This window comes from Petromyzon marinus, chromosome 80, assembly GCF_048934315.1.
Source record: "Petromyzon marinus isolate PM22_M1 ecotype Great Lakes invasive population chromosome 80, UKy_Petmar_22M1.pri1.0, whole genome shotgun sequence".
Classification (NCBI taxonomy): domain Eukaryota; kingdom Metazoa; phylum Chordata; class Hyperoartia; order Petromyzontiformes; family Petromyzontidae; genus Petromyzon; species Petromyzon marinus.
This window is the reverse complement of record NC_133746.1, coordinates 9,649,235-9,676,163: the sequence shown is the minus strand read 5'-3', so window position 1 is coordinate 9,676,163 and position 26,929 is coordinate 9,649,235. Positions and strand designations below refer to the sequence as shown.

The 26,929-nt window shown below is 47.3% G+C and overlaps 1 protein-coding gene across 5 annotated transcripts in view; it reads left to right on the top strand.

The window, feature by feature from the left end:
- The window catches only part of LOC116957659 (receptor-type tyrosine-protein phosphatase beta-like), a 91,163-nt gene that overhangs the window by 46,317 nt on the left and 17,917 nt on the right, over positions 1-26,929 (top strand). For all 5 annotated transcript variants that reach the window (XM_076057244.1, XM_076057247.1, XM_076057243.1 and 2 more), the window contains 10 exons: positions 7,571-7,915; positions 11,255-11,404; positions 12,440-12,647; positions 14,588-14,697; positions 15,993-16,098; positions 17,066-17,095; positions 19,457-19,513; positions 21,475-21,556; positions 25,887-25,977; positions 26,394-26,461. In XM_076057244.1, the coding sequence (XP_075913359.1) occupies positions 7,571-7,915; positions 11,255-11,404; positions 12,440-12,647; positions 14,588-14,697; positions 15,993-16,098; positions 17,066-17,095; positions 19,457-19,513; positions 21,475-21,556; positions 25,887-25,977; positions 26,394-26,461 (1,247 nt within the window). The remainder of the gene's footprint in view (positions 1-7,570; positions 7,916-11,254; positions 11,405-12,439; positions 12,648-14,587; positions 14,698-15,992; positions 16,099-17,065; positions 17,096-19,456; positions 19,514-21,474; positions 21,557-25,886; positions 25,978-26,393; positions 26,462-26,929) is intronic.

The following is a 26,929-nucleotide window of genomic DNA, read 5'->3' as shown; positions in this document are numbered from 1 at the left end:
GACATTACATAACGGAATTAATACGTCTTTAAGGATCGACAGCATATGAAGTAATTTCCAAGAATTAAAATTATCAAGTTTGTTGCATACTTTTAAAAGTAACGATTGGTCTCAGCAAGGTAAAGTAATTTACCCTGTTTACCGGGTAAAAGGTTAAAGGGTAAAGGTGTCGGCCATGCCAAGGGGTAAGGTAAAGGGTAGGGTAAAGGTAGCGTGGAAGAATTACCCAGTAGGGTATAGGTAGCACGAAGTATATTACCTGGCAAATACCCTGTTTACTGCTCGCTGAAAGCTCCGTGGCATAGTTCGTGGCCTCCATTTTAAATCGAGAGTATTCGATATGAATGAAGTGCTGTACCTAGAATTTACCTGTTATAAACCTTTTACGTGTGTAGTACCGCAGTAATTATCCTGTATTTGGGTAATTTGTATGGGGTAGGGTTAAAGGTAGGGTTAAGGTAGGCTCGTTGCTTTTGAACTTTTACCTTACCTTGCTAAAGGGTAAACGGTAAGGGTAGAGTGATTGTATTGTGGTAAGGTAAAAGATAGGGTAAAGGTAGGCTCGTTGTTTTTACCTTTTACCTTACCTTGCCGAGGCCTAAGTAACGAATTAATTGTACATTTGATAATCGGTACCCATTAAATCAACAGGTGTTGTATATGTTAAATTATTAAACATGTTCTGTCATTAAACATCTATAAGCTTAGAAAAATAGAATGCCCAACCCTGTGCTTATGGATTACGTGAATCTGTTTGAAATATTGGTATATTTTATGCATATTCTAGGTATGTGTTGAACTTCTTTAGCACCGTATATAGCCAACCATGTTAATCAGAGGTGCGGAGGAGGACAACAAACTAAACTAAATACAAAAATCATTCCACCTTACAGTATATTGATTAACGGTGACTAACCCAACCGATAATAGGTACAGTACTGCGTATTCTCAGATTAACATAATTATAATACCTTTTACACCCATAATACTGAGATTCCATTATATTTCTGTAATGCTGCACTCGTTAGTGATGCCGTTAATCGTTCAGCTCAGCTTTCCAAGTGTTTTCTTGTTGTGAGCCTTTCCATATCTTGTCAAGGCCTCCCCCATTCACGTCTATTCCCGTGTTAGTCATTGTTCTTCTCTAGTGAAGTAGAACCCATCTTAATGATGGTAATTGGTTCCACGAAACCGGTCGTAAAGTGATTTGATCATTAAGTGAGTAGATGTTTCGACTTTAAAGCACAGCAGACACCGAACGTAAACAATGCCCCAATGCTTACGAATGAATGTCACCAATTGGCCGAGGCCTGGCCAGACTTCTTTGGAGCTTGTCGATTGGCCGAAAATGGTGGTCTCGTCTCTAAGCCGGTCGTTAACCGGGTGAATGGTCGATAAGCGAACACATTGGGTTCTATGGAGGTCCGTCGTTAAATGATTAGTTGATAACAGGGGTTATGATAGGGGTTATTGACAGATAACAAGAGGGGTACTACTGTACAGCAATAGTCATCATGGATAAAATAGAATATAACAACAAAATTCAAGAATTACTCAACGATGGCAGCTATACAAAAATAAAGAGATCCCACCAACAGCCTCGTCATACAAACCAACAAAATCATTTCTGATTCAACCGCATTAATTGATCAAACCAAATAGTTTTCATTGAAACCTTCTGCTGCCAGGCCACCAAGATTATACGGCTTACCAAAAATACATAAAGTAGATAAACCCCTTCGTCCCATTGTCTCTACTATCAACTCCCCCACGGCCTTTCACTGGAAAAACCACCTCTGCGGTACAAAATTCTACTCACTTGGTATCGACAATCAAGGGTATTTCCCTGTCCCCAGATGACCTGCTTGTCAGTTTTGATGTAGTTTCCTTATTCACCAAATTCCTGTACCTGACACCATCACAATCATTGAAGACTTGGTTCATCAAGGACTAAACACTGAGATACCCCCCCTGGTGAGACACTGCTTAACCAATACATACTTCACTTGGAATGGAACTTTCTACAAACAAACTGAGGGCACCCCAATGGGCTCCCCCCTATCTCCGGTTGTAGCCAACATTTTCATGGAGAAATTTGAGACTGACGCCATCCAGACTGCCACTCTGTGCCCAACCTTATGGAAGAGGTACGTGGATGACACTTTTGTCATCTGGCCACATGGCCGGCATGCTCTAGACCAATTCTTTGATCACATCAATTCCATACACCCAGCCATCAGATTTACCATGGAAGTCGAAAAAGATGGCAAGCTACCTTTTTTTGGATGTCCAAATTAAAAAGAGACCTGATGGTTCAATGAGCCACTCTGTATACAGGAAAGCTACCCATACGGATGCTTACCTGAAACCGGATTCCCACCACCATCCATCCCAGAAGAATTCCCTCATCAAGTCTCTGCACCATAGAGCCCAATGCATATCCGACCAGAAACACATAGCCAGTGAACTCAAGCATGTACACCAAGCTCTTAAGGCTAATGGTTACTCCGACAACACAATCCGCAAAGCTATCACTCCAACCATAAAGAAGGACCCTCTTGAGGAGCCTTTCAAAACCATTACTTTACCCTACATTGCGGGCATCACAAAGAATATCTCCAAAATCTTGAATAAACACAAGATCCAGGTCCGATTTAACACATTACATAAAATCCGTGATCTGGTTCTGTCTGTAAAATATGTGATTCCGGACATACAGTACCCTGGCGTCTACAAACTAAGTTGCCTCTGTGGTAGTAGTTACATTGGAGAAACCAAACGACATGGCTCGTACCGCATTCGTGAACACAAAGCAGACCTAAAACACGGTAGGACCAACACCTTGGCCGTGGCAGATCACTGTTATAATTCAGTAGGCTCACATGACATTGACTTCTCCAAGACAGAGGTTCTTTGCAAGCGATCTGGCTACCATGAGAGATTCGTTTATGAGGCTATCCACATATACAAACACAGAGACAATTTCAACCGAGAAGATGGATTCTGGCTTAGCAATCATTGGAAGGATTTGATAAACCATTTCGGGTCTTAAATGATTGTTCACGCTTACGGTGGCTTTCAGACCGCATCCATTATTTTTCGTCTCCCCCCTCCTCTTTTCCGAACATAGATGGACTCGTCCGTCTGAACAAACTGTCAAATCGCTCTCCGTGGTGCTAACGTTAAAAATAACCGCCACTTTTTTCAAATTTTCTTGCTGTGGTTTTCACACCTGATGATTATTGCTTGTGTTGCAGTCGAAACGTCGTGAGAATTTTATTGTTTTATATTTTTTATTATTTTATTGTTTCCATTCTACGTGACTTTACCGAAAGAACCAAGAATATAGCAAAAGTTATGTTATCCAGCATACACGGGGAATGGAGGGTGCTGGGGAAATCAAATATGCTGGTTATCTGAGAGTTATACTTACAGTTCACCAAATTTACCAAGTGCATAACGCTTTCAAGAAATAAAGTGCGCCTCCATTTTAACGATGAGATGAGAAATAACAGTCTCTTTTAACAAAGGGAGTCACCAGTCAGTTGTGGAGCATTTTAAGTTGATTGGAGAGAGGCATTGACGGCCGTTAAGAGTACAGTATACAAATTAGATTAGAAGATTTCGTGACTGCAGGAATTACTCTTTGGTTATTTCGGTAAAGTAACGTAGAAAGAAAATAAATTAAATAATAGAATACGACGTTTCGATTGCAATACAAGCAACCATCATCAGCTGTGAATGAATGAGAAAACAGACCTAGTAAACGTAGAAATGTAATGCAAGACAACACAGAGAGTCGGCTAACACAACAGTCAATACCCTACCTGGTTGATTACGTTCTTCCAAAGATTGCTACATTTCAGAGACAAAACACAGACACGGAGACGCATAGACATACACACAAGCAGATAGAGACACACACAGAGACGCACAGAGAGATAGAGACACATGTATACAGTAGTATACTGTAGTATGTATACTACTGTATACATACTACAGTATACAGTAGTACAGTACTGTATGTACAGGCTGCCCCAAGCGCCAACACTCGGTAGCATTCTGAAGCTCCCGTAAACAACAGCTCTGCGATAATCGCATGGCAAGATGCCGGATGGCTGTCGGAATGTTTCCAGATGCGTGGTGGAAGATTTGCATCGTCGTCTATATGACGGACGCCGGTTAATAGAGCATTCCGCATTCTCCGTTCTAAATCTCTCCTACCCCTCACCGTTCCCCCCTTTCTCCTTGTGGACAATCACCGTACTCTTTGGGTATTTCGGTAAAGTCACGTAGGTCTAAAACAAAAATAAAACACCGTTTCCGCTCCTTCTCCTTGCTTGTCCCCTTGCACCGGAACACACTTCCCCTCCACATGAAGCGAGAAGCAAGCTCCCTATCTAGTTTCAGCTCCTAACTCAAGACCCCCACCTCCTCTGCCTGGCCCTTCCTTTCCACTCCATCCCTAGGTACCCCCGTAATTCCCGTACCCACTAATCTCCCTTTGCCATGTAGGTAGCGCCCATACTGTACACAATGTAAAAAGTATAAACATTTATTTTGTATTTTGTTTGGGGGGGGGGAAATTACCATGAAGTGTGTGGCGTCAATCTTTCAGCAAAAACTCTCCAACGCTGAACTCTGACGTCGTGACATTTGCACAGCTTATGCTCTGCAATTTCTAAGTGAACGCGACTATATCGTCTATATTCGTTCATTGAATACACTTAAAACTAGGACTTAACGGGTACAACTGCTAGTATAAGATAAGGTAAAGTGCCGGTTAAGAGAGTTTTTGCTGTAGTTGTGGTTTCTGAATTGATTTTATTTCACCTCGCCATGTCACCAGCTGTAGTCATCCGACTCTTTTGCCTTCTTTCGTTCCACTTACTCCGCACACATTGCGAATGTGTTCAGGGAACAAGATCAACACCAGATTGCAGCGAATGAAAATGAAACACCCCCAACGTCCACAGCATAAGACAAGTGCCTGACTAGCAGTGTGTTCGCTAGAGATGTGGAGATACAATCTGTCTTCGTTGTGGCCTTCTTGGTCTGTGGTCTTGATTGGAGACTAGTGTACCAAAAAAGCTTTAGAACCACTGGTCTAGAGGTTTGGTATTTCAGGAAATTTAGCATCAAGCCAAATTCGTGTTTCCTTCACAAAACCAGTGCGATCCCTGTCTTCCTCAAAACAGATTACCAAGAGATTTTTACTTGGAGTGTCCTTTTTTCCTTCTTTACACAATCGGAGTTTTGTGACAGTCAAACCAATATTTTTAATTCCCATTCGGTAGACTGCAACTTTGGTGGGAGGCCATCAGCTTGGCATCTTTAACCCGTTTCCCGTTCCGAGACATCTGCCAAGTTGCAGGTTGTGGGGTGTCCCGTTCACCATCGCATCTCGGAACGCGCGAGTGGCTGGGCGTTAATTTCATTGAGAGAGGCGTAGTAGCAGCGCCGTTGTTTTGAAAGGTATTGTTACTTACTGCAGAGAACCTCAGCGACACGACGTTCCCCTTCCAATGACGTAAAAGCTGATGACGTACACACCTACATGTGTACAGACGTACGTCATCAGTTTTTACATCACTGATGACGTACACACGTACGTACCCTTTCCGCTTCCGATGACGTAAAAACTGATGACGTAGTGCGTACGTCATCAGTTTTGATGACGTACATGTGTACTGATGTAAGTGTGTACGTCATCAATTTTTACGTCATTGGAAGGGGAAAGGGTTAAGAATCCGGTTTAATCACATGTGGCTGAAACGCTGGATTAGATCCCAAGATCTTGGCGATGCCAGCTCCGTGTCTGACCCCCGAACGAATTGGTCACTTCTCCATCAGTGTTCTCCAAGGGGGAGTCATAGTCTTAGGACATGTTTTCATGACTTATTTTATTTTGGTGGCTGGATGGCTCAAAATAAATGACTTCATAAATGACTTGTTGATGTAATAAGATGTTAAAAATCCTACGTGTTAAAATGTGCGTATAATATTGTTGCTTATCTTTACGTATTAATATCAAGTGTTTAAACTTTTCCTATAGTCGCTTAATGACAAAATCACTTAATGACCGGGTTTTGTGGAAACCAATTGGCGTCATTAAGAGGGGATTCTACTGTAATGTCATAGCATGTTCGTTTGCATGTTTCACTAACAGCATGATGCGTGGCGACTGCAGTCTTGATGATGTCTCTGCAATAGGTGTGTGTGTGGGGGTCTATTTGGGCGTTCAAACATCTTAACACCTTTTTCTTGGTTCTTTCGGTAAAGTCACGTAGAAGGGAAATAATAAAATAAAATAAACGTAATAAAATAAAATTATCACGACGTTTCGGCCACAACACAAGCAGCCGTCCTCAGGTGAAGAAACAGAACTGTCGGAAAGACAGCGCTCTAATGAGCGCTGTTTTATTTTTATTATTTTATTATTTCCCTTCTACGTGACTTTACCGAAAGAACCAAGAAGATGAATCCCTGCAGTCACGAAAGCTTTAAATCGAAATCTTAACACCTTTTATCACCAGGAAAGGGGTTGAAGCCCATACTTGTCAACTCCTCATCAGTACCCTACCATATTACAGACAAATTCAGACCTTATTGCTCACCCCGTACCCCTTATAAATCTCAACGTTCATCCGATACACTACACTATACACTGTTATACACGACACTATACACTGTTATACACGACACTATACACTACTACACTACACTATACACTACACTACTATACACCTGTCAACCCCTTATCAGTACCCTACTTTATCACAGACCAATTAAGACCTCATTGGTCACCCCGTGCCCCTTATAAATCGCAACGTTCATCCTACACAGCCCCATCACAAGGGAGAAACGCAAACAAATAGACATTAAAAAAAAAGTGTTTGCTCGTATTGAAACGGATCTACGCCGTATAGATCTGAAAACTCAATTTTCCTTGTACAAGAATACGGGGTGAACCGTGTGGGTTTGACATGGTGTGTTGAAGCCCCTTCTTATATTTTTTAATTCACTGTAACGCAATCAGAATATGAACGCGACAGCGCAGCGGCGTGGGCCAATCAGACGCCCTGACGTGCGGTGTGAATTTCTCAATCGAAACCCTCCGTGGCGCCGTGCTGTCCTGCTTTTCCGTGCGACCTCCCCCTCCCGAACCCCTCCATCCTTTCGGGTGGCACAGGGTCAGTTTCCGTGCATACACGTACATCCCGGGCGCACGCTCCGTCCGCGCTGGGAGCAAAGCCCTCTGGTGGCTGAATGGCTCAAAATAAATGACTTGTTGATGTAATAAGATGTTAAATATCTAATTTATATCTCATTTAACATCATGCAAGAACCTGAAGCAACTATCCCGAAGATATCAAAGACATGGGCCCAGGGTTACATCCTGGAGTTAATATAATAAAGTACAAGATTCTGCAAGTATAATATTCACTGAACTTCAGAGCAGTTAATATTTTTGGGAATATATCTGATGACGACTGTGAGCATAGCAGTGCCATTTTAGTTTATTGTACAATGTTGATCATCATGGTTACATATCTCTTTCCTTTTACAGATCCAGCACCTGTCGATGCATTTCAATGCTTCCAGAATACCTCGACGAATATTTACTGCAATTGGTCTGGCCCCATTGGTGAATTCACAAATCTTTTATTGCGGGTGTTTGAGGGCTCTAATCACTTGCAAAACATCACTATTTCAAATGAGAACCTCCACTATGTAATCGCATATGCATCGGGCAGTGCAGATACATTCTTACAGTCCAACACAACAACCAATAAAACGTTCACCACAATTGAACAGCTGAAGCCGAGCACTCTTTACACAGTCAAAATCGTGGTCATTGCCGAATCTCTGGAAAGTCAAAGCAATGAAGTCAACGCAACGACCGACGTGGCCGGTGAGCGAACGCGTCCGTCCGTCGCAAATGCATATGTGGCAATCTGTGCGAGTCTAGGAATGTAGCGCGGAGAGATCTCTTTGTAACGTCCGTCAGAAAAGTTAACTTTTTGTAACAAATGGATATGGCAAAAAAAATTACGTACAGTCATGTTGTCCTATAACGTGATAGAAGTTGCGTTCTTGAAGAACAACCGCATTATGGAAAAATAGCGTTGTCTATATGAATAAAGACCTTAATCTATATGTGTGTATGTATGTTTACAACACCTCTAGGGTACTTCCCGACAAGGTAGAAAGCTGAAATTCAGTTCACAGGTAGTTTTTGGGACACAAACAACAGGGAGAGATCTGAAAATACGATATTTGTAAAGTTAAGGCCCCCAAAAATCTCGATTTTAAGCGCTCCAGAAGCAAGTCTGTGCACGTGGTGTCATTCAGAAACCGTTCAAAATATAAGATTCCGGATTGTTTCGTTTTTATAGAGCATTAGACAGCAAATACATTAAATTGACAACCATTGGGGTTGTAACTTTTATTGTTTTTAAATATTTCAGATCCAAGCGGTTTTAATGAAAAAAAAAATGCAATTTATGAAGTTCACATCAGAATAATTCGAAAACGATAAAAGATAGGAGAGCTTCCCCTCGTAGACTAATAAGTTAATTGCTTTTAGTTCCTTTTAATAGAAAAATAATGGAATCTTTAAATTGAGTCGTTTCCAATGGGTACGTCTTCAAATGTAAGAAGTTGAATCAATCGGCAATACTTTTGGTTTTCTTTTGTTGTTGAAAAATACCACATTTTTGGAGTACTTAAGTGGCCTGATGGTAGAAAAATGTACAATTAATATTTCTAAAAAAATATGTTTATAAAAAATCATATCAGGTCCACTGCTCTATTTATTGAAAGACTTTTGCCTGGCAAAGACAGCCCCCTTCATTAACTACAGTGAGGGAAAAACATATTTGATCCCCTGCTGATTTTGTACGTTTGCCCACTGACAAAGAAATGATCAGTCTATAATTTTAATGGTAGGTTTATTTGAACAGTGAGACACAGAATAACAACAACAAAAATCCAGAAAAACGCATGTCAAAAATGTTATAAATTGATTTGCATTTTAATGAGGGAAATAAGTATTTAACCCCCTCTCAATCAGAAAGATTTCTGGCTCCCAGATGTCTTTTATACAGGTAATGAGCTGAGATTAGGAGCACATTCTTAAAGGGAGTGCTCCTAATCTCAGCTTGTTACCTATATAAAAGACACCTGTCCACAGAAGCAATCAATCAATCAGATTCCAAACTGTCCACCATGGCCAAGACCAAAGAGCTCTCCAAGGATGTCAGGGACAAGATTGTAGACCTACACAAGGCTGGAATGGGCTACAAGACCATTGCTAAGCAGCTTGGTGAGAAGGTGACAACAGTTGGTGCGATTATTCGCAAATGGAAGAAACACAAAAGAACTGTCAATCTCCCTCGGCCTGGGGCTCCATGCAAGATCTCACCTTGTGACCATGAGAACGGTGGGGAATCAGACCAGAACTACACGGGAGGATCTTGTCAATGATCTCAAGGCAGCTGGGACCATAGTCACCAAGAAAACAATTGGTAACACACTACGCCATGAAGGACAGAAATCCTGCAGCGCCCGCAAGGTCCCCCTGCTCAAGAAAGCACATATACATGCCCGTCTGAAGTTTGCCAATGAACATTTGAATGATTCAGAGGACAACTGGGTGAAAGTGTTGCGGTCAGATGAGACCAAAATGGAGCTCTTTGGCATCAACTCAACTCGCCGTGTTTGGAGGAGGAGGAATGCTGCCTATGACCCCAAGAACACCATCCCCACCGTCGAACATGGAGATGGAAACATTATGCTTTGGGGGTGTTTTTCTGCTAAGGGGACAGGACAACTTCACCGCATCAAAGGGACGATGGACGGGGCCATGCACTGTCAAATATTGGGTGAGAACCTCCTTCCCCCAGCCAGGGCATTGAAAATGGGTCGTGGATGGGTATTCCAGCATGACAATGACCCAAAACACACGGCCAAGGCAACAAAGGAGTGGCTCAAGAAGAAGCACATTAAGGTTCTGCAGTGGCCTAGCCAGTCTCCAGACCTTAATCCCATAGAAAATCTGTGGAGGGAGCTGAAGGTTCGAGTTGGCAAACGTCAGCCTCGAAACCTTAATGACTTGGAGAAGATCTGCAAAGAGGAGTGGGACAAAATCCCTCCTGAGATGTGTGCAAACCTGGTGGCCAACTACAAGAAACATCTGACCTCTGTGATTGCCAACAAGGATTTTGCCACCAAGTACTAAGTCATGTTTTGCAGAGGGGTCAAATACTTATTTCCCTCATTAAAATGCAAATCAATTTATAACATTTTTGACATGCATTTTTCTGGATTTTGTTGTTGTTATTCTGTCTCTCACTGTTCAAAAAAACCTACCATTAAAATTATAGACTGATAATTTCTTTGTCAGTGGGCAAACGTACAAAATCAGCAGGGGATCAAATACTTTTTTCCCTCACTGTAGTAATGTACAATTGATAATATAGGGGGCAAAGGACAACACGTGACCGGGACGTGTGGGTAGTGTCTAGAAGCCTCCAGCAGCATCTCGACGCCTTTCGGAATGATGATGACGACGACGACGATGACGCTATGTCAGGGCAGCCGTTACGACCGCTTGTTCCTACTCGCGCGCGCGCAACGTGGTTCCGTTTGCTCGATCGCATTGCATCTAATTCGCATCCGCGTTATAGACAAATTTACTCTCTCCCCCCACCCCCCAACACGCTCATCGCGTTGTAGCTGCTACATCGGAGAGTCAACCAAAGCGCCCTCGTAGAGGGGGCTTTCCAAAGCTACGTCGAGTCTGCGACGTTCCCGCAAAGCGATGAGCACGGGCAAAGTGCTCACGGGGCCGTGCCACGACCCTTTGACCTTACCGGCTGATCCGGTGGGCGTGTGTGTGCGGGGAGCGGTAGCGGTCAGCGCGCCGCGCTGCGAACTCGGTGACCCGAGCTTCGATTCCCCGCTCACGACCACCAGCAACCGAGTGATGATTACCTGAATCGCTTCTGGGCCTCCCCTAGGTCGACTCAGCCTCAAACGAGTACCTGGGGTGGTGTGTAGTAAACATCGCCACACAAGGGAGACAAAGGCGGCCGGGCGTGGTGCTGGCCACCCACCCCCTCGTGTGCCAAAGTGCCGGTCTTCATAGGTGCTGCTACTCGATAACGTCACTTGCTCCAACAGTCTGTTAAGGCTACGCGGGTTGATCTTTGTCTTTGTGCATGTGTCCGACCGCTGTGGCCGAGTGCAGCTCCGCCACTCGTTTCGGAGTCGGTGACGATAAACTCGATGCCGAACACGGCGACCTCGAGCAGCCTGACCTTGTTCTTCGACTGCAGCTGGTTCGCCACCACCAACGGCGACCTCAAGTACTACACGGTCATCATCAAGGAGTCCGTGGGTACGTGGGCAGGAAAGATGATAACTAATGAAGCTATGTTCTATTTTAGCAGGTAACGCCCACCGAGCTTTGTACCTCTTTTCCAGAAGCGGCCTGGCCACAAATGATAGCTCAACGACGTGGCCGATGTCGTCGTCATCACGTGGAAATGTATAGTGGCCAAATTACTCAAAACGCGTCACGTTGATTCTAAATTTGGAGGGAAAAACCCGAGGATCTGGAGACAAATCCGCTCATCTTTGAATCTTGGAACGTGCAAGCGACTTGTGGTTCATCTCACTTAGAGAGGCCTAGTAGCAAGCACCGTTGTTTTTCAAGGCGTCGTTACTCACCGCAGAGAAGCGTAGCCACACGACCGCCGCCACTGTATGGTAGCCGGTGCCAAAACTGTGCCACGTGCCCTGCCCTGGGGGGAGCCTCGGTACCGGTAAAGTTATCGTTATTTCTTTTTTCTTCCTGTTTAGTTTTGATGATGTATGTGTACATGTGTCGTCGGAACGGAATTGGAAGAATGGGAAACGTTTAATATTGATAGGAGCGATGTAAATGGAGGACGTTCTGTATTGCTGCTTGTATATTTTATGGGGCAACCACGGGAAATTTGACAAATCTCAGACCTGCAGGTGTTAAGGTGTTCAAACACCAAACAGATACCTTTTGCATGGCATCACGTCTGCATTAACCACACGCAGTACTTGTGGCAAAACGTGCAACAAGCATGGCTCTGGTAATGTTTGATGCATTGCCTTGGAAACTGATCGGCCTACACCAAAGATAGCAGCAGCCTTCTTCCCCGCCTTGTCTCTGCACCAGCGTTCGACCAGAGAACATCGCCAAAAGGCAAACAGTAATAACAAACGCAATGCAAGCGTCAGAGCACTCATAGCTCGGGTTGAGCCGGTTACTTTATTGCCAGAAAAGGACTAAAAACTTATTATTTATTTCGGATGCTGGTAAGCAACAAAAAAGAACGGTCCCCTAAGATAAATCTCCACCTCGCCACACCGGATGGCCGACGCGTCCCTTCGCTTGCAGAGATGACCGTCGACAAACCCGAAAATAAATGGCCGCTGGACAAGTACTCAGACTACACGAGCGGCAAAACGATGGTGTACCAGGTGGACGACCGCGTCTACCCCACCGAGTGCAAAAGCCAGAGCGCCATCGTGCCGGTCACAGTCGGCACCGGCGCCTCCAACGGCGGCTTCGTCGACGGTGCCCTGAAGCCGAACACGAAGTACAGGTGCGTTGTCAGAGAAAGTTCACCTTGTCGTTATCACAAATACACATCCCTTTGTCGTTGGTGCTCCTTGAGGCCACGCGTGGTGACGGGGCTACTGCGCCATCCGACACTGTTGGTGTCCGTCCGGTTGCTCACCGAGCTGCATTGGCTTCCGGTTGCCGAGCGAAAATATACGGCGGCGTTGTTGTAAGGCTGCCCCGCTCATTGCACTAGGCCATGAAGAAGGCTGTCTCTGGTGTAGGCCAATCGCTTTCAATGCGAAAACAGCAGAACCCCTGTTAACGAGCACCCCCTGTTAACAACTGATCGCTTAACAACGTGCCTCCATAGAGCCCTATGTGTAGTGTATAGTAGTGTAGTGTATAGTAGTTTATAGTAGTGTAGTGTATAGCAGTGTATAGTAGTGTAGAGTATAGTAGTATAGTGTATAGCTGTGTTTTGTATAGTGTAGTTTAGTGCCTTTATACAGTAGAGCCCAATGTGTTCTCTTACCGGCCATTTCCCTGCTAACGATGGGCTGTTGTAATGCATTGATGGAGCTGGTTGTAATTAGTGGCGAAACGTCGTACTCAGATTGTAAATGTTGTGGCTTGGCTCTCCAACACACCGGTGTGACTACCCTTACTAGTTGGCTGTGTCGGGTGGTGGCAGGTTTTAATGACACATTTATATATTTACGTGATCTAACCCCAAAAAAAACCTCTTATGAATTATATTGGTCGCGAAATCTTACATGTTAAAATGTGCGTATAATATTGTTGCTTATCTTTACGTATTAATATCAAGTGTTTAAACTTTTCCTATAGTCGCTTAATGACAAAATCACTTCATGACCGGGTTTTGTGGAAACCAATTGGCGTCATTAAGAGGGGATTCTACTGTAATGTCATAGCATGTTCATTTGCATGTTTCACTAACAGCATATTGCGTGGCGACTGCAGTCTTGATGATGTCTCTGCAATAGGTGTGTGTGTAGGGGTCTATTTGGGCGTTCAAACATCTTAACACCTTTTTCTTGGTTCTTTCGGTAAAGTCACGTAGAAGGGAAATAATAAAATAAAAAACGTAATAAAATAAAATTATCACGACGTTTCGGCCACAACACAAGCAGCCGTCCTCAGGTGAAGAAACAGAACTGTCGGAAAGACAGCGCTCTAATGAGCGCTGTTTTATTTTTATTATTTTATTATTTCCCTTCTACGTGACTTTACCGAAAGAACCAAGAAGATGAATCCCTGCAGTCACGAAAGCTTTAAATCGAAATCTTAACACCTTTTATCACCAGGAAAGGGGTTGAAGCCCATACTTGTCAACTCCTCATCAGTACCCTACCATATTACAGACAAATTCAGACCTTATTGCTCACCCCGTACCCCTTATAAATCTCAACGTTCATCCGATACACTACACTATACACTATTATACACGACACTATACACTGTTATACACGACACTGTACACTACTACACTACACTATACACTACACTACTACACACCTGTCAACCCCTTATCAGTACCCTACCTTATTACAGACCAATTAAGACCTCATTGGTCACCCCGTGCCCCTTATAAATCGCAACGTTCATCCTACACAGCCCCATCACAAGGGAGAAACGCAAACAAATAGACATTAAAAAAAAGTGTTTGCTTGTATTGAAACGGCTCTACGCCATATAGATCTGAAAACTCAATTTTCCTTGTACAAGAATACGGGGTGAACCGTGTGGGTTTGACATGGTGTGTTGAAGCCCCTTCTTATATTTTTTTATTCACTGTAACGCAATCAGAATATGAACGCGACAGCGCAGCAGCGTGGGCCAATCAGACGCCCTGACGTGCGGTGTGAATTTCTCAATTGAAACCCTCCGTGGCGCCGTGCTGTCCTGCTTTTCCGTGCGACCTCCCCCTCCCGAACCCCTCCATCCTTTCTGGTGGCACAGGGTCAGTTTCCGTGCATACACGTACATCCCGGGCGCACGCTCCGTCCGCGCTGGGAGCAAAGCCCTCTTCAGGGACACTTTATTCTCTCTGCCATTCTTCACCTTGGTCGGTGAGTACTATATATATATTTTTTTTAACCAGGTAAGGCTCACTGAGAGCTATGTAACCCTTTTTCAGAAGCGACCTGGCTATCGTCAACGTGGCTTATAGTCATCGATATCATCGTGTGGACATTTGTAGCAGCAGCCAAACACTTGGAATGCGTGACGTCGATTCTAAATGTGGGGGGCAGAAACCGGAGGACTCGGAGGAGAATCCACGCGACCACAGTGAGAACACACAACCTCTGAAGTTATGTACGTTGAACTTCTTTCTCACCGTACGTAGCCAACCGTGCTAATCGGAGGTGTGGGAGAAGGACAACAAACTAAACACTAAAAAACAGTTCAAATAAAGTGAGTTCGTCAATCTAGATGATGATTTAAAAGTCCGCGGCTTCAGTGGTTTCCTAATATTGGAAGAAAGAGCGTTCCAGATGGCCCCAGGCGTCAGGGTCCGGATCAAACCCACGACCTCCTGCATACCAGGCGAGGTAGTTAACATGTCGGGAGATGTTACGCTGCGACCCACCCCATGGAGCATTGCCTCTGGCCAGCTTCCGATTGCTGAACGAATACATGATAAGGTCGCACTCATTACACACACAGAGTGCTCGCCAAAAATGAACGGCAATCACTCGCTGATCTCGTTGAGGAGCGGATGTCATCCTCGCAGCAGCAGCAGCTTCTGGCTCAGCCGCCGAACAAAGACGGTGGTCACTGCATCGCGCAGCGCTGTCAGATTCGCTTCTGTGGCCGTCTGGAATGCTTTTTCCTTCCGATATTAGGAAGCCACCGGAGCTGTGCGCTTTTAAATCATCATCTAGATTGACGAACTCATTTATTTTGAACTGCTTGTTGTTGTTCTTGTTGTCCTTTAGTTTGTTGTCCTTCCCCCCGCATCTCCGATTCACGCGGTTGGCCTGGTCGGGTGTAAAAGAACTTCAACATACAAACGTAGACACGGCGCAGCGCATACGGACCCCAGCGACCCGAGTTCGAGTCCCACTCGCGACCAGCAACAGTGGCGAACATTCGAATCGGCCCTGGGCCCTCCCCTAGGACGACTCGGCTATAAATGAGTGCCCTGGTGCGGTGCGCAGTAAACATCGCCACTGTCCGCGGTTGATAACGCTGCGTGGGTGACGATGACGAAGATCATGACACACGTGGTATTAACCAGGGCAGCCGCGGTGCTCGAACCGCGAATTTCTGCAAGAGAGAGCGGAAGAATGCTACCGCTCAGCTGTTGTCCCCCCGCTCTGGGCAATCCCTTTTGTCCCCCCCCTGCCCCCCAATTCCATAGTCTTCCAAGGCACCGGCGCGGTGGCAGGCGGAGTGATTGGAGGGTTGCTGGCCGGAGCGGCGTTAGCCGCTGGGGGCTTCTTCCTCTACAAGAAGCGGAACCAGCTGTACGTGTGGGTGGTGGGGGGGGGGGGGGACGCAACACACACGCACACACACGCACACACAAAGACACGGATCTCTCCCCCGTGGCCTTAGCGGGCTGCGGGGACAAGTGCCGTTCGTGGTAGTGAGTAACAGCGGCACCCAAGAAGGCCGGCAAAGACGCACGGGGCGGGTGGGTGGCCAGCACCACGTCCCCGGTCGCCTTTGTCTCCCCGGTGGCGATGTTCACTACACACTGCACCGGGTTCTCATTTGAGGTTGAGTCGGCCTAGGGGAGGGAGGCCCAGAACCGGTTCAGGTAATCGGCGCCCGCGTTAGCCGTGAGCGGGATTCGAACTCTGGTCGACTGATACACAGCGCAGTGCACTAACCGATACACTATCAGGGAATGCACACAAAGACATACGCACACATTTTACACTTGCATGCACAGACACGCACGCACAACACCAACAACAACAACGTAAGTGGCGGTAACATCACCACAGCGCTTGTGCCAGGCTAGGTGCTCTTTGAGGTCGTCACGTGAAGTGTGAAAGGCTCACCGCTGGCAGGAGGAAAGTTCAGGTATTATGGGCTGACTGCTGTGCCAGGCTGGGTGCAGAAGAGTCACGGGACAGACCCAGCAGGTGCCATGGGTTGACTGTTGTGCCAGGCTAGGTGCAGGAGGTCACGGGACAGATCCATTAGGTGCCATGGGTTGACTGCTGTGCCAGGCTGAGTGCAGGAGGTCACGGGACCTATCCAGGTGTCATGGGTTGACTGCTGTATCAGGCTAGGTGCAGGAGGTCACAGGACAGACCCAGCAGGTGCCATGGGTTGACTGACGGAGATGGCTGGCAGACGCACCACCACCTGTGCCCCGCCCCCACCCCCGCCCACGACTGCTAAGTCGCTGGACTCCCATCGTCGATTTTGAAGGAGACGCTAACGCTGTCGCGGGGTCTTCGTCTCTCTCTCTCTTTGCAGGCCGTTCGGCAAGCAGACAGGATCAAACAGGTAAATGATGTCCCCCGCCACCCACCCACCCGCCACTGCAACACCCAGCCAATCCCCGTGCTCTTCGATTAGCACAGTTGGCTGCGTACGGCGCGGAAAGAAGGTCAACGTGGGCGCCGACGCTTTGGAAGCGACCGCGTTTCCCTCCCCTGACATTGTGAATCTGCTGTCCGAAAAAAAAAGTATTCCGAAGCAGAGGGATTCGCGCTGGATTGCAACCACACTGGCGAATGTGATTGGCAACTTTTGATCCTCACCCGCGTCATGTGGATCGTTCAATATTCATGTGCAACTTGTCGTGTTTGTCTTATTGGGCGTCTGTGAGAAAAAAGAGAGCTTTACAGCTCATCGGATTCCTCAAGTCTAGATTCAGCATTACGCTTTTTTAATTTGTATTCTTTAAAAAAAAATATGTTGGCGTATTTTTTTTATTTTTCTAATATTTTTATATCTTTCCCCATGATAGTCATCACGATTGGCGCGAGTGGCGTCAAATCACGGCGCAAATCCATTGGAATATTTCAGTGAGCGTTCCGCATTGTAACGACGGTGAAGTATTCCACGTTGTAACAACGGTGAAGCATTCCGCATTGTAACAACGGTGAAGCATTCCACATTGTGACGATGGTGAAGTGTTCTGCATCGTAATGACGGTAAAGCATTCCGCGTTGTGACGATGGTGAAGCATTCCACGTTGTAACAATGGTGAAGCGTTCCGCGTTGTAACAACGGTGAAGCATTCCGCGTTGTAACGTCGGTGAAGCGTTCCGCGTTGTAATGACGTTGAAGCATTCCACGTTGTAACAACGTTGAAGCATTCCGCGTTGTAACAACGTTGAAGCATTCCGCGTTGTAACAACGGTGAAGCATTCCGCGTTGTAACAACGGTGAAGCATTCCGCGTTGTAACGATGGTGAAGCGTTCTGCATTGTAACAACGGTGAAGCATTCTGCATTGTAACAACGTTGAAGCATTCCGCGTTGTAACAATGGTGAATTGTTCTGCGTTGTAACGACGGTGAAGCGTTCCGCGTTGTAACGATGGTGAAGCGTTCTGCATTGTAACAACGGTGAAGCATTCCACGTTGTAACAACGGTGAAGCGTTCTGCATTGTAACAACGTTGAAGCATTCCACGTTGTTACAATGGTGACGCATTCTGCATTGTAAAAATGGTGAAGTGTTCCGCGTTGTAACAACGGTGAAGCATTCTGGATTGTAACAATGGTGAAGTGTTCCGCGTTGTAACAACGGTGAAGCATTCTGCACTCTAACAACATTGAAGCATTCTGCGTTGTAGCGATGGTGAAGCATTCTGCATTGTAACAATGGTGAAATGTTCCGCGTTGTAACAATGCTGAAGCGTTCCGCATTGTAACGATGGTGAAGTGTTCTGCATTGTAACAACAGTGAAGTGTTCCACATTGTAACAACGCTGAAGCGTTCCGTGTTGTAACAACGCTGAAGCGTTCCACGTTGTAACAATGGTGAATTGTTCTGCGTTGTAACGACAGTGAAGCATTCTGCGTTGTAACAATGCTGAAGCGTTCCGCGTTGTAACATTGGTGAAATGTTCTGCGTTGCAACAATGTTGAAGCGCTACGTGTTGTAACAATGGTGAAGCGTTCTGCGTTGTAACAATGGTGAAGCGTTCCACGTTGTAACGACGGTGAAGCATTCCGCGTTGTAACAATGGTGAAATGTTCCGCGTATTAACAATGGTGAAGCGTTCCACGTTGTAACAACGGTGAAGCATTCCGCGTTGTAACAATGCTGAAGCATTCCGCGTTGTAACAATGGTGAAATGTTCCGCGTTGTAACAATGGTGAAGTGTTCCGCGTTGTAACAATGGTGAAGCGTTCCGCGTTGTAACGACGGTGAAGCGTTCTGCGTTGTAACTACGGTGAAGCATTCTGCGTTGCAACTACGGTGAAGCGTCATTACAAGGGAGAAACACAAACAAGTAGACACAAATTATTTTGCCCGTATTGAAACGACTTTAATACGGGGTAAGACCGTATGGGTTTAGACGGATATATTGCGATGCCACCGTTAGCCGGGGGACCGCTCTCTTTTGCTTATGCACGTACATATATTGATACTTTCCAAATGCGCTCTGCGGCTGTGCCTATCCCACCACCCGTTCCCAACCGTTGCATTGAATTTCGCCGCGCGCGCGCGCAAGCTTGCAAAACGTGGCCTCTTTGTTTCACTCGTGCTTGTCTTAATCCTACCCCGCATTTGCCGCGGCCACCACCGAACTTCCTTCTGTCCGAGTGTAACGCCGCCACCACCGCCACTGCCTCCGCTGCCTCCCCCTCTGCCTCCCTCTCTGCCTCCCCCTCTGCCTTGTATCGTCGCAGGAGTGGAAGGTCGTCATTGCGGACCAGCAGGTACCAACCGGCGCCCTATAATCCCAGGTGAGACCTCCACAGCCTTGTCACGAGGCACAAAGACAAAGAATACCCCCCCGCTTCCCCCCGGAGTAGCCTTCACGGGACCGTTGGGGCAAGCGCGTGGCAGCACCTACGAAGGCCGGCGCTGTGGCACGCGAGGGGGTTGGTGGGTGGCTGGCAACGCGCCCGCCCGGCCTCCTTTGTCTCCGCCAGCGGCGATATTTACTACACATCACACTGGGTACTCACTTGAGGCTGAGTCGACCTAGAGGGGAGGCCCAGGACCGGTTCCGATGATCGTCGCCGGTGTTGGGCCGCGAGCGGGAAATAGGGCTCGGGTCGCCGGGGTCGTAGCGCAGCGTAGCGCTAACCGCGACGCAGCCTGCCAAACACGTGCGCACGCACGCACAACAGACGGTGCACGAATGTAAGCAGGCAAAATGAATGAAAGGCGAAAGGAAGGGGGAAAAGATAACGGCAATTCTCGAGCGCGCCGCACAATCCGCTGCAAGAGCGGTGGCTGCTGTACGGGGCAGAGATCGTCTTGTGACAGCGCTGGCAGCTTGGAGACGCAGCGATCGGCCATGGCCTTCCATCTGTTTTGCCCGACGGATTCTGCCTCCTTCGAACTTTTTGGCATTGCGACTCTCGATTGCGTTCCAAGAATAAAACAAGTAATATTTAAAGATACTCTTTTTAACAAAAAACACGCTTTAATGAAATGTCCCGTACTCGTAATGGCAAAACTCCACGACTCCAGGAAGTGGCCCCCGAAGCTTGCCACAACTTAAGGGGACCGTGGTGATTTACAGGCAACGTCAGTTGACCATGGACAATTAGGCCCCAGCCGAAACATAACATGCAAAAAAGAATGTTTAAAAATGTTATATTTTTTTTATTTTTAATGATAGAATATAGTATTGCCATCAGTATGACACAAGTATACCAAGTTTGCAGTCGATACCACCTTGGGAAGTGGGTTAACATTGAGTTACAAGATTTGAGGATACGACAACGACGACAACAACAGACAGTGAGTTAAATAAAAGCGTGCAACAAGTAACGCAACAAGCTAAGAAGTCGCCAAAGTGCGAGCCCTCCCCTAGGTTCAACGCGGAGCGCGGATTTCGTCTCGGCGTCCTCCTCCGGTTTTTCCCCTCCGCGTTTAGAATCGACTTCTCTGCGCATATTAGAGCATTTGGCTGCTGCTGCTGCAAATGTCCACGTGACGATGGTGATGATGATATTGGCCATTTTGTTAAAGCTGTCATGACGTGTGGCCAGGTCGCTTCTGAATAGGAGCTATGAAGCTCAGTGGGTCTTACCTGGTAAAAAAAAAAGGATAGAGTATATTAGTCTGGGTGGGTGGGTGAGAGACTGTGTGAGTGAGTGATTTGGTGTTGTGAGTGAGTGGATGGGTGATTGGGTGTTCATATTCTTGGTTCTTTCGGTAAAGTCACGTAGAAGGGAAACAAGAAAATAATAAAAAATATGTGTGAACACCTGATGATGATTGCTTGTGTTGTAGTCGAACGTCGTGATAATTTTATTGTTTTATAAATCTATATTTTTATTTTATTGTTTCCCTTCTACGAGACTTTACCGAAAGAACGAAGAATATGAATCCCTGCAGTCACGAAAGCTTTAAATCAAAATTTGATTGGGTGTGTGAGTGACTGGATGAGTGAGTGGATGGGTGATTGGGTGAGTGAGTGCATGGGTGAGTGAGTGTGTGAGAGAATGTGTTAGTTGATGGGTGAGTAAGAGAGTGTGTGAGTGCGAGTGAGTGGGTGAGAGTGAGTGAGTGGTTGGGTGATTGGCTGAGTGAGTGAGTTGATGGGTGTGCGGTTGAGAGAATGGGTGAGTGAATGACTGAGTGGATGACTGAGTGAGTGAGGTGCTCACGAACGGCACTTGCTCCTCCGATGGTGTATTAAGTGTTCCACAAGAGAGTGTGGAGTAGTGATATTTATCTTTTGTCACAGCCCTGTGTTCGCCACTCAGTTCGAGCCTCACGTGATGAAGCTGAGCCAAGATACCAACTACTTATACTCCTTGGAATTCGAGGTGGGTAGTTCGTTACGCGCGCGGAGGAACCGCAGACACGGCCGTCCACACTGTGTTCAGCCGCCACACTGCAGGTCGCAACAACACACACACTCACCCGCCAGCCACTCACCACACTGCAGGTTACAACAACACACTCACCCGCTCAGCCACTCACCACACTGCAGGTCACAACAACACACACACTCATCCGCTCAGCCACTCACCACACTGCAGGTCACAACAACACACACACTCACCCGCTCAGCCACTCACCACACTGCAGGTCACAACAACACACACACTCACCCGCTCAGCCACTCACCACACTGCAGGTCACAACAACACACACACTCACCCGCTCAGCCACTCACCACACTGCAGGTGACAACAGCACACACAGTCACCTGTTCAGCCACTCACCACACTGCAGGTCACAACAACACACACACACTCACCCGCTCAGCCACTCACCACACTGCAGGTCACAGCAATACACACACTCACCCGCTCAGCCACTCACCACACTGCAGGTCACAGCAACACACACACTCACCCGCTCAGCCACTCACCACACTGCAGGTGACAACAGCACACACAGTCACCTGCTCAGCCACTCACCACACTGCAGGTCACAACAACACACACACACTCACCTGCTCAGCCACTCACCCCACTGCAGGTCAGAACAACACACTCACTCACCCACTCACCACACTGCAGGTCACAACAACACACACACTCATCCGCTCAGCCACTCGCCACGCTGCAGGTCACAACAACACACACACTCACCCGCTCAGCCAGTAACCCCACTGGAGGTCACAACAACACACACACTCACCCGCACAGCCACTCACCACACTGCAGTTCACAACGCACTCACTCACTCAGCCACTCACCACACTGCAGGTCACAACAACACACACACTCACCTGCTCGGCCACTCACCACACTGCAGGTCAAAACAACACACACCCCCGCTCAGCCACTCACCACACTTCAGGTCACAACAGCACACACACTCAGCCACTCACCCCACTGCAGGTCGCAACAACACACACACTCACCCGCTCAGCCACTCACCACACTGCAGGTCATAACAACACACACACTCAGCCACTCACCCCACTGCAGGTCGCAACAACACATATGTAGTGCCGTGAATTTACTCGGACGACAACCGCCTTTCTTCCACCGTCACTTTTATTTCCATCGTTCCGCACACACACACACACTTTATAATTTCACACACACACACTTTATAATTTCACACACACACTATATAATTTCTCCTCTTCGCGCTACGCCAACTCGGACACTCCGATTCACCTCAGCACCGTCCGCTCATACTCCTTCCACACACAGTGGTTCTCTCTCTATCTCCTCACACACAGTGCCTCCTCTATCTCCGCACACACAGTGACTTGTCTATTCACACACAGTGACTCTAGCTATCTCCGCACACACAGTGACTTGTCTATTCACACACAGTGACTCTAGCTATCTCAGCACACACAGTGACTCTATCTGTAACTCTCCCTGCACCTATCTCCCCTCGTAACTACCTCTCTGCTAACGCTAACTCTCCCTATCGCTATTTACTGTCCTTTGGGTTCGGCTCTCAATCTATTCTTCCCTAACATTTGCCGGCTCTCCTCTTCGCATCTCTCCACCTCTCGCCAACAACTGCCCAACAACAACTCAACTCCCCGTTCAAATCACCTAGCGTTTTATCCCCTTTCCAATCAGCCTTAATTAATTGCCACGTGGCTCGCTGGCATTTTCCCGCCAGCTCGCACCTGTCCAACGGTCCAGACTTCGCGACGCCGCCATTTAACGCTAACAGCCTCTCGACCAATCACAGGCCTCGTGCCATGACTCCTTTAATTACGTTGGTTTGTTTACGCCACCCGTGACTCCAGCACCTGCTCGACCTTATGTGACCCACTCTGCTTGTATGTCTGTATGTACTGTATGTGGCCAATTTACCCATGCGTATCTTTTACTCCACTACACATACACTCACCCGCTCAGCCACTCACCACACTGCAGGTCACAACGCACTCAGCCACTCAGCCACACTGCAGGTCACAACAACACACTCACTCACTCAGCCACTCAGCCACACTGCAGGTCACAACAACACACTCACTCACTCAGCCACTCACCACACTGCAGGTCACAACAACACACACACTCACCCTCTCAGCCACTCACCCCACTGCAGGTCACAACAACACACTCACTCACCCACTCACCACACTGCAGGTCACAACAACTCACTCAGCCACTCACCACACTGCAGGTCACAACAACACACACACTCACCCGCTCAGCCACTCACCACACTGCAGGTCACAACAACACACACACTCACTCACTCACCCACTCACCACACTGCAGGTCACAACAACACACACACTCACCCGCGCAGCCACTTACCACACTGCAGGTCACAACACACACACTCACCTGCTCAGCCACTCACCACACTGCAGGTCACAACAACACACACACTCACCTGCTCAGCCACTCACCACACTGCAGGTCACAACAACACACACACTCACCCGCCAGCCACTCACCACACTGCAGGTCACAGCAACTCACTCACTCAGCCACTCACCACACCGCAGGTCACAACAACATACACACTCACCTACTCAGCCATTCGCCACACTGCAGGTCACAGCAACTCACTCACTCACCCACTCACCACACTGCAGGTCACAACAACTCACTCACTAACTCAGCCACTCACCACACTGCAGGCCACGACAACACTCATCCGCTCATCCACTTACTAACCCGCTCAGCCACCCACCACACCGCAGGGCACGACATTTGCATCTCTCCGCTTCTTAGCTCCCGTCGCTCCGCTTTGGAATACCCTCCCCTCGTCGCCACTCTTCCCAAATCCTTTTGCTCACCCTTGCCCAAATGAAGAAACACATTTAAAGTTGTTAATCGATCACGACTTGGCGCATCGGTAGAGCGCGCAGCAGCAGCAGCAGCGGCATCGCCCCCTGCGACTGCAAACGCTTGGCAGGGGCCTCCTAAAAAAGAGTCTCGAGACTCCGGCGAGGCTCTCCTGGCTTCATGAAAAAGCAGAATAAGGGGCGCTGCGGTGGCTAGGAGATGTTATCTGCCTCGCCTTGTATGCGGGAGGTTGGGGGTTCGATCCCGACCCTGACGATACCTGCTGTATATTTGGAATTTGCGTCTCTCTTTCTCTCTCATCATCACCACGGTGGCTAAGAGATGTTAACTACGTCGCCTGGTATGCGGGAGGTCGTGAGTTTGATCCTGACCCTGACGCCTGCTGTATATGCGAAGTTTGCGTCTCTCTCCCTGTGGGTCGCGTGGATTTTTCTCCCTGGCCCCTCTTGTTTTCCCCTCCACATTTAGAATCGACATCACGCGTATGAGAGTGTATTTGGCTGCCGCTATACAGTCACGTAGGTGAAAATAGAACCAAAGAGTATGGATCCTAGCAGTCACGAAAGCTTTAAATCTAGAATTGCCGCTATACACTTGCACGTATTGATGAGCCACTATCATCGAGCTATCATTTGTCATAGCCAGGTCGCTTCTGAAAAAGCACTACTAATTAGCCACAGTGAGGCCTTACCTGGTAACGATGAACAACAACGATCATTCGGTTTTAAATAGTCTTAGTTGAACGGTAATAATAATGACAGCCGGTTGACGTGGTTCGGGCATCTGGTAAGGATGCCCCCCGGTAGACTCCGCCTGGAACTCTAGCGGGCAGCAGCAGCAGCGTCCCACTGGGCGACGATCCCCGGGCCGGCCCAGAACATGCTGGCGGGGGACTGTGTCACTCGGCTAGCCTGGGAACGCCTGGGAATTCCCCAGGTAGAGCTGGAGTCTGTGTATAGTAGCGCACTGTAGAGTGTATAGCAGTGTAGTGTATATTATAGTGTATAGTAGCGTATAGTAGTGTAGTGTATAGTAGTGTATCGTAATGTAGAGCTGGCGTCTGTCGCCAGGGAAAGGGAGGTGTGGAGCACCACTACTCAACACGCTGCTGTAGTGGAGCATAGTGTATAGTGTAGTGTAGTGGTGCTGTAGTATATAGTGTAGTGTATAGTGTAGTAGTGTATAGTAGTGTATAGTGTCGTAGTGTATAGTGTAGCGTATAGTAGTTTATAGTAGTCTACAGTAGTGTAGTGTATAGTAATGTAGAGCTGGATTCTGTTGCCAGGGAAAGGGAGGTGTGGAGCGCCACTACTCAACACGCTTCCGGCGTGACCCTAGCGGGACAAGCGGACTGAGAAACAAATGAACGAATGGACGATAACAAAAGCACAATGCACGTCTCCCACAGTACCTGAAGGAGAAAGGAAAAAATCAGTCGAAGGACATGGCCCAATTGCCGCAGAACGCTCGCAAGAACCGCTACTCCAACATCTTGCCATGTGAGTCTTCCTTGCGCACTCCCCGTCCGCTTACCGCATCGTCATCGCGCGGCTCTCGAACACTCCTCGCGTCCGATGATGGGAAGCCACTGGTGAGATTTTTTTACAGTGCACTTTGGAATCATCGTCTATGGTTGACAAACTCATTCTCGTTGCGGCTGCTTCTTGTGTGTGTTAGTTTGGTTGGCTACGTACAGCGCGAAAGAACAGTTTTAAATTGAGATGATTTAAAAGGTGCATAGCTCCCAGAGGCTTCTTGATATCGGAAGGACGAGGCCCGCAGAGTTCCAGAGACTCATACTGAACCATAGAGACCCACGTAAACCCACAGAGACTAATATAGACACCTTAGTCATTTGTATCTATGTATGTTAAACCTCCCTCCCCTCCCTCCCTCCCTCCCCTCCCTCCCCCAGACGATCACAACCTCGTTCCACTCAACAAGAGTGGGGGATCCAACTACATCAACGCAAGTTTCATCTCCGTGAGTCAGCAGTCCGATCGGTGTCCACTCGACCCCTACCGGGTTGAGGAGGTTACAAACTTCACTGGAATGCGATGGAAATGGATGAATCATCATCATCAGCGGCAGTGCTCTATTATAAGTGTAGGGCGCCATAGACTCATACAAAGACCCAACAGACCTACACGGAGACCTGCTGATACTGGTAATGGTGGTTATGAGGTTATGGCGCTGTAATGATGCTGCTTCAGTACTTCCTGAAGTGACACTGATGGTTTGATGATGATGATGATGGTGACGATGATGATGACGTCGATGGTGATGAGGATGATAGGATGTTGATCATAATTTTTTTCTGACTCTTAAAGACATTTGTCATTGATGATGATGATGATGACGTTGATGGTCAATCACAATAGTGATATAGCAATAGTGATGGCAACAATACTCGTGACAATGATGATGATGACGATGACAATGACCTCGGCT